At 36.5% G+C, this 8,662-nt stretch overlaps 1 protein-coding gene across 1 annotated transcript; it reads right to left on the bottom strand.

The window, feature by feature from the left end:
* Positions 1 to 2,069: 2,069 nt before the first annotated feature.
* LOC103718965 (nudix hydrolase 12, mitochondrial-like) lies at positions 2,070 to 6,065 on the bottom strand. Its single transcript, XM_039120666.1, has 7 exons — positions 5,389 to 6,065; positions 5,191 to 5,267; positions 4,293 to 4,407; positions 4,113 to 4,196; positions 2,884 to 2,968; positions 2,193 to 2,342; positions 2,070 to 2,092 (listed from the first exon to the last, which is right to left on the bottom strand). Exons 1-6 carry the CDS (start codon positions 5,437 to 5,439, stop codon positions 2,314 to 2,316), a joined length of 441 nt encoding a protein of 146 aa, XP_038976594.1. The 5' UTR covers positions 5,440 to 6,065; the 3' UTR covers positions 2,070 to 2,092; positions 2,193 to 2,313.
* Between the last annotated feature and the right edge of the window lie 2,597 nt (positions 6,066 to 8,662).

Raw genomic sequence — 8,662 nt, 5'->3', positions numbered from 1 at the left:
TGGGACACCTTTGTCGAGAGAAAATGCTTGTTTGAATGATTATGTCCTTTAGAAAGCTTTTTTTTAATTTCTTTTCAATGGAAGGAAGGATTTGATCCACCCAAATTTCATCAAGATAACAAAACTATTATGAAGAAAGACTAAAAGAACAAGAGAAGGTGGGAGAGAGAGGAAGCAAACTTCCTAAAAATCATAAAGAAGTAGAAATAGAACAAAAAATTATCTAGATTATTGAAGATTCTCAAACTAATCATATTTTTTTTTCTTAGCTATTCATTTTTTGAACTAGCCTCAAATAATCAAAGTGCACTGGGAATTAGTTAATTCTTCATGAACAGCTAACAGCAACAAACAATAATGGTGTTTTTTCTGTTATTTATTGCTCTTGCAAAGTAAACATATATTAGTATCAATACAATTATATCGATATTTTATTCTTTTTAGGTTTTTAATCGAGTAAGTTCCCCCTAATATTGAAAGCTAGCATGGATTCCCAATGACAGCCATTGATTGATCAAAATGTTATAAAGATCAGATATACATGCTACAATGAAAACCAACATGGATTCGCAAGGGCATACATAGTACATTGAAAATCAGTATGGATTCCCTATTACAGCCATTGAATCGACCAAAATATTGTCAGAATCAGGCCATACATACATACTACATTGAAAACCAGAATGGATTCCCAATTACAGCCATTGTATCGATCAAAATGTTGTCATGATCAGAACATGCATACTACATTGAAAACTGGCATGAGTTCCCAATACAGTCATTGGATCGATCAAAATGTTGTATGCATTGAAAACTGGCATGAGTTCCCAATACAGTCATTGGATCGATCAAAATGTTGTCAACCAGCAACATTTTGAAAACCAGCAACATTTTGTCAGGATCAGGACATGCATACTACATTGAAAACCAGCATGGATTCTCAAGTAGAGCCTAGAGCCATTGATTGATCAAAATGTTGTCAGGATTAGGACATACATACATAAATACATACTACATTGAAAAACCGACATGGATTCTCAATGATATACATACTACATTGAAAACCAGCATGGATTCCCCAATTCAGCCATTGGATCAATCAAAATGTAACCAAGATTAGAGCATAACATACTATATTGAAAACCAACATGGATTCCTAGTGACCTACATACTACATTGAAAACCAGCATGGATTCTCAATTAGAGCCATTGGATCGAACAAAACGTTGTCAGGATTAGGACATACATATATAAGTACATACTACATTGAAAACCAGCTTGGATTCTCTCAATGACATACATAGCACATTGAAAACCAGCATGGATTCCCAATTCAGCCATTGAATCGATTAAAATATTGTCAGGATCAAGACATACATACTACATTGAAAACCAACATGGATTCATGATGGCATATATACTACATTGAAAACCAGCATGGATTCTCAATTAGAGCCATTGGATCGATCAAAATGTTGTCAAGATCAGGTCATACATATATACATACCACATTGAAAACCAACATGGTTTCTCAACGGCATACATGCAATATTGAAAGCAGCATGGATTTCCAATTCAGCCATTAGATCGATCAAAACATTGACATACATACATACCTAATCAAAAACCAGCATGGATTCTCAATGACAACCATTGGATCGATCAAAATGTTATCAGGATCAGGACTTGCCCTGCCAGTGGACCGATGCCAATTGAAAGAATGCCTGTAATTGGGACTCCACTCAAATAGTTTTTGATGCAAACTAAACTAGCCCTGCTTTCACTAAGAACCAGTAGAACAAGCAACTCCATTAGTGTCACGATACACATCCAAGCCCCAACTCCTCTGATTAAAGAATGAGAGGAAGAGCATAAGACTGGTTTATCAAATCTCAGATCGTCAAAGCTGTGGCCAGAAACCATCAGCATAATGCCAAGGCATGCTCAACTGTCGTAGGCTTCACAATGACGAAGCTGGGTGGCCAGGTGCTTTAGAGGTGACATAGTTTTGCCTGATAAGTTGTATAAAATGAATTAAGAGCATCACGCATCCACTCATACCGACAAAGTTGAATGCATCCCTCACGGATACCTGATCAAAGAAGAGTAATGTTAGAAAGAGGGAGCTGGGAGCTCTCAAACAATGTGGTTGGTTCGTGTACTATAGAAAAGGAGTACAATTAGATACGGACCCATTTCCTTTCGTGGCTCGCCTGCTCTGGCCAGCACTGTAGCTCTTCGGTAACCTCCAAGGCAAACATGTAACCTTTGCAAGTTCCTTCAAGGCTGCAACTATTCTGTCTGTTCTTGCTTCTAAAAGTCCATATACCCAGTGATTTTTCCTGAAGACCAAAACAGATAACGATCATCACAACACTTGGACTAATGGTGAAGAAATCGGAATTTTTATGTCAAGCACAACTGTTGTTAGCAGTTATTAAGCACGAGAGAAACAGTCGCTTAAACCCTTTTTGGAGGAAAAATTGGGCAAATCCCAATCTATTCATGAAGGCACTTAAACCTTTTTAACCAGATAAATCTTTCGAAGGGAGTAAAAAGATAGAGCCTTTCCAAAAGATAAATAAGCATGAGATAGAATGTCCTCAAAATTTTGGTTGAACGTTAACAGTGATGGTTTTCTCAGCATGCAGAAGATAAATTAATCACCTTGATCGTAGAACCATTTTTTTGGATATCAATAAAAAAAATTCAGAAAGGGGAGCAATTGCAGATAGGAAAGCCCCGGAAATCAGAAAGCAAATGCTATGAAGGACAACATTATGACTCTGTAGGAATCCTTTTCATCTCAGTTACCAAACATGCTACCTACGTTCTAAAGTAAAAAAAATTAAAGGAGACAATGGAAATGTTTCTCCTTTTTACCTTCTTGTCCCCTCATTGTGTAATCCAGACTCAAGTCCATAGCATTCTTACATATCCGCGTTTTAATAAGAGATATCACTGAGAACTAGCAACAAGCCAAAAATTATCACTTGACCTTGCTGACAGCTAGGTTTAAAGCATGATATGTTAACAACAATAACCAAAGCGCGAACGATTAAACCAACATGAACTACATCTCTTTAAATACTAAGATATGCTTCTCCCATTTCTGATCTTACACAATGCTTTAAGAAGTGAAGCACTGAAGTCTAAAAAAGCAGAACTATTTTCACAAAACTGTAAACCTGAGCGGTTAACTTGCACAAGTTATGAGAACATCATCACCAACAGACAGGCCACTATGAGTTAGGCAAGCGGCAAACATATCACATGCGTATTAGCCGGGTAAGGTGGCAGACCAATCATATTAAATTCACTTAAGACATGATGCCTTACAAAAAAAATGCTTGAGAAATGGGTGGTTGAAAATGAAAGCAATATAACAACCTTAATATACAAGTGATGAGCACCACAAGGTTGACAAGCATGTTAAATGTGTTAAACTAAACGTTTGGCTTTCATAATGAATACACAGTATTCAGACAAGTTTTCTGGATGTCAATCCTGCCAGTGGGGAAGATTACTGTCATATTTTTCTTAAAACAAAAATTCCCAAATGAGATTCTAGATGTAAAAACTATATGCAACAGTGAAGCAACTGATCAGATATTTCATAGTATCATTTGCTATAAGGCTCTCTTACTGTTTGCATGAATACAGAGGAATAATTAAACTCATTTTATAAATGTGAATTTGCAATTAAAACCATATCAAGTGATATTTAAATTTTAGAACTATGATCTTTTAAGTGTTATTTTTGTATTTTACATATTTTACAGTATATGGAACAACCTTCACGCACAGTATTCTATTAACCCTTGGCATGACACTTTAGACTTTTCCATGATAAGTTTTACTTTTGACCAATTGAGATCGAGGATTCACTTCATCAGGACCATCATTCATTTAGATACAAAGCATTTACTTAGCTATCTGATTTTTTTATTTCTCTTGGTTGTTAGGAAATCAAAATCCTCATGGTACATGCAACTCAGGCATGTTTTCTTATGCAAATAGGAAAAGAAATTCAACTAGAAAAAGCTCCAGTAACTCTAACAAAACCGATCGTCCCATGTCATCAAACAATAGATGTAAGATCAAATACCAACATTTATAATTCCCCTGACACCTGCTTCCTCCAGGGCTTCGCGACATGCTGCATCATGTACAGTCTCGTCATTCTCCCATCCACCCTGACGGCCAAAAGATCATCAACTCTAGAACAAACTTAGAGAAAATGAAAAACTTCCAAATCAAACATCCAGAACCAAACGGCACAGCAGTCACACCTTTGGGAAGACAAGATCAACTCGATTTGGTGAAGAAATCATGAGGACTTCCAGACAATCTATCAAATCGTCGCTGTGATTCTCTGTGTTCGCCTTTTGCTTATAGGGAATGCATCTGCTTTCACCACATGAACAAAATGTAAGAAAATGAATGAGAAAGTTAATTTTTGGACAGTTATTCTAGAAAAGGCAAAAAGCACTATCAAGTTTTTTCTAAAGCTTAGATTGGCAATTTACGTGTTATAGATCTACACTTTATAACATCTTTCACCTGACGTACAACTAAAAAAAGATATATCGCATCCTTGCTATAGTCAATAGATCAAGAATGTCTATTTGATTGCAGATACTTGGTGCCACTGGTTTAGATCGAAGACACCATTAATTTTCTTAGGCATCAAGCTATTCTTTCCTGCACCAATATCCTAAGTTGCATTTGGTTAGATATGAGCAGGGCTGAAAAATTCCTTACAACACAGCACACATATGGATCTGTCCCAAAAATTTACTCATGAAACACCCTAAAGAGAAAGTAGGAAGGACCACAACATGTCAAAAGCAAACAAGAGGTCCTTAGCTTTTGAATTATTGCTACCTCTACTGTGGCTTATGCAGTCTGCTGTGCAGGCTTCCCATGCCAGCACATCAGGAGATAAGAATTTACAACATAAGCTTGTCTGGTAAATTTCTAGCATCACCATTTACATCATACCCATCTGGTTATTTTCGGAATTCTACTGTGCAATCATCAAATGGAGATGCAAATATCCACTTCTCCTGTCTTCAGATATTAGCCCGATGGGTTCATAGACATCAAATGCAAAGCAAGATACTGCGACAAAAATCCAATAAAAATTAAGAGTTTGAAGGAATAAACAAAGGTTGAAAAGCATAATACCCAGCAACAAGCCGGAAATGATCTTGGTAACGCTGCCGGTGGCGCCCCGTCCGAGCTAGCACAACCGACGACATACTCTTGCGACAAAAAAAGCTGCGAACTTTAGAGAAGCAAAGCAGCAAACGGATAGAAAGATATGAGAAGAGACTAAAAGATCACGAATCCTAGTATAATAACGAGAGAGAAGCTCTGTTTCACCTGAGTTATCACCAACTCTCGAATTCCAGAAAGAGAGCAACAACCTCTCATGATCTCCACCCCACAATCCTGAGGCCCATTCCCTCTTGGAAACCAACCAAACACTCTCTTTCCTCAAAAAGATCACACCTTTCTCCTTTTAAACGGCATTCCAAGTAAAGAAGAGAACAGAGAGAGCGAGAGAGAAGCAGAGAGATTGGCGAATCACAAATCTCAAGCAAAGGCGAGAGAGAGAGAAAGAAAATACAGAAGAGACGGCTTCCTTAAGCCGACGACCGCGCTTCCGGCGAATTTAATGCTTCTCGAGTCAATGGAACCACCCGGAGCTCCTCCCCACCCCACTTCCCGAATAAAAAACCGCACTTTGTATTAAATTCGGAAGCCCAAACCCAAACCCAAACACCGACAAAGCGAGGAGACCCCGAGGAGTGGGAGAAGATGGAAACGGAATCGGAGCCAAAGAAGGGAAGACTTGGATTATATGGCAACAACCCACAATTGGGTAGTCGGATCCTTCACAGAAGCCGCGGCTCCATCGCCCTCAACCTCAAGACACGCACACAGAAATTTCCGGCGGGACCAATTCAACTCTCACCAAGCGAAGGCCGAAGGGGGGAATAAGTTATTATTTGGGATAATTTTTTTTCCCCTTTCTTCGTTTGGTTCGATGATGATTAGGGAGATGGAGAGAGTTTCCATACCATTATTATACTTCCCGATCTCTGATTTTTCCACATATTTTATCCGTTTACAACTTCTTGCATATATAACCCTAACATGTACTGTATTCATGCATTAACTTCCAATGATCATTTTTTACATATCAATCCCTTTTGACCATGTAGGGATTGCAATGACCCTTCAGTTAGGTATAAAGGATGGATTGGTGAAAGAATCAATAGAAGAGGAAGAATGGATGAGGGAGAGGATAGATGGATCAAAGAAGGATAGATCCATCTATATGTTTGGTTCAAAATATGGAAGTATGGGTGGGAATGATTACTTTTATGTTTGGTATAATATAAATAAAAAAATAAGAGATGATAATTGTATGACATTTTTACTAAAGTATTTTTGTTAAAAAAAAGATAGGATAGGACTCTTGTTTTTTAATCAAAAAAGTAATTAAAAAATTTTTGTCAATATAGAAATCTACCTTTCATATGCTCCATCCATCCAATTTGGAATGATGCAAATTGGTGAGCCAGGATGGATGGACAATCCTTTTTTTTATCCATCATTTCTAATTTTTTTTGAATCCGATCATAGATTCATAGATTGGGGGGGGGGGGGGGGGGGAATCCTTTCAAGCTTATCCATCCTCGCTCTCATGACCCCAACCATATATAGGGGTCATGCTGAAAAAAATGGCTTTCTATATTATACAAATAGGATCTATCTTTTTTATTTTTATAGCATGGATCTTCTGCTCTTTTATCAATTCTTTAATTATTTACTCCCTCTCCGACTACCATTTTGCATGGCAAAATTCTCATCTTTGATATTTATTTATCTTACTTGATGCATTAATTTTGGTTTAGATTTCTACATCAAGGATATAGTAAAACTATCTTATTTTATTTTTTTACTTATACAAATTCAGAATTTTTATTTTTCTAATATTATTTGTTCGTAACAGGGCTTTCTATAAAACAATGTTATTTACAAATAACTATTTATTAATGAAACATCGTGGAAAATATGCAATGAGCATATTTTTTTTAAAATTGAGCAAGTTTAGCTTGTTGAGTATCTCATTCAGATTAGAAACAAATCAAACTTCTATCTAGGTTTCTAAAGAGTCTGGCTTAAACAAGTTGGGCCAACAAAGGAATCCAAAGTTCTTCTTGGGCAATGATAAATTGACAATGACTCGAAACTTAATAGATAGCTAAGGTTCTTATTATGGGATGAAATCTAATATTAAAACATGCATGTCTGTAAGCACAGCTCAAACTTTAATATACCTCTCCAACATAACAGTTCAAGCTAAAACAGTGCCAAGCTTTGCTCGGCCAGGCTTAACTCATTCACAGCGCCAAGTCTGGAAATTTGAGGGTCAAGATGCAAATATTGAGAAATAAAAAATTTATATGTAAGTTCAGTGGATTGGAGTGGTTCTTTTGTAAAAATTCCAATAGCCTGATTAAAATAATAATTGATTTATTTTATACTGACACTAAATTTCTCCGCGTCAACGGTTCCCATCTCGGAGACTCGGACTGGTCGCTCATATTCTCCTTGGGAGGGTAGTTTGGTATTTCATAAGGGGTATTTTGGCAAATGTGTTAACATAGATGGTCCTCTTGGAGGTAGCAATCAGGTTGTCTCAGGTTGGTCTCCAACGTATGGAAGCCGGTGGTAACCCGAATCTAACCTAGTAATTAAATATATAGAAAAATTCAAATTCAAATCCGACCTATATATTAAATATAATCAATTTATTGAACAAATAATAAATAAGTAGATTTTTAACAGATTAAATAGATTTAAACAGGATAAACTGATTAAGTGGGTCGGATTAAATATGACAGAAGCTAGTTAAGTAGATTTTAAACAGGTTAAATAGGTCTGAAACAGGTTAAATAGATCGGGTCATTATCTAATCAAATTATTAAATGAGTTAAATGGGTTAAACGGGTTAAATGAGTCAAATGTCTAAACCTACATCCAACCCATTTAATAAATAGCTTAAGACAGGCTGACTATTTATGATCTAAACCTATTTATATCAAATCCAAACCTGCTAAAAACGGATTGTTTGTAGATCAAGCTGATAAATCGATTCATAAATTGTCATCCTTAGTCCCACTTGGCCCAAGCCTGATTGGAGTCTCATATCAATTGTTATAGTCTGCATCATGGTCTCGTGCAATGATTGGGGCTCCGCTGCCATTAGATTATCCTTTCACTTTATGTTCCAACGGTTGATGTTCTTCTAAAACATATTTGGCTGTTTTGGCGACAAGAATAATGGTCAGATGGTGCCTAGAATCAGATAGAAGCAACAAATTAGAAGCCATAAATAAACATAGATATGATGTTGACATGTATTCTAAGTCTATTTATCTAATAATAAATAGTCTATTATTATTTTTATCCTTAATTTCCTTTCAAGAAATTGATTAATCTCTCTCTCTCTACCCAAATACTTTAAAGTAATTATATGATAGTTATGACTACTAACAAATAAATACATGTTGCTGCCAATGATCCCAGGATGCTGACACGAACCGCCTCTATGGATCTATGAGGCTACAGACAGGGGTCAGAG

The sequence above is a fragment of the Phoenix dactylifera genome, unplaced genomic scaffold, assembly GCF_009389715.1.
Source record: "Phoenix dactylifera cultivar Barhee BC4 unplaced genomic scaffold, palm_55x_up_171113_PBpolish2nd_filt_p 000850F, whole genome shotgun sequence".
NCBI lineage: Eukaryota > Viridiplantae > Streptophyta > Magnoliopsida > Arecales > Arecaceae > Phoenix > Phoenix dactylifera.
The sequence above is the reverse complement of the archived record's forward strand: the minus strand, read 5'-3'. Positions and strand labels throughout refer to the sequence as shown.

What these genes read in the sequence shown, in the direction of transcription:
- LOC103718965 (XM_039120666.1), bottom strand. Translation starts at nt 5,439, where the DNA reads ATGAGAGGTTGTTGCTCTCTTTCTGGAATTCGAGAGTTGGTGATAACT. An exon ending in GAGAGTTGGTGATAACTCAG is followed by an intron (nt 5,268 to 5,388) that starts GTGAAACAGAGC and finishes TTTTGTCGCAAG; the next exon opens with AGTATGTCGTCGGTTGTGCT. An exon ending in GTGTCAGGGGAATTATAAAT is followed by an intron (nt 2,969 to 4,112) that starts GTTGGTATTTGA and finishes GCTTGTTGCTAG; the next exon opens with TTCTCAGTGATATCTCTTAT.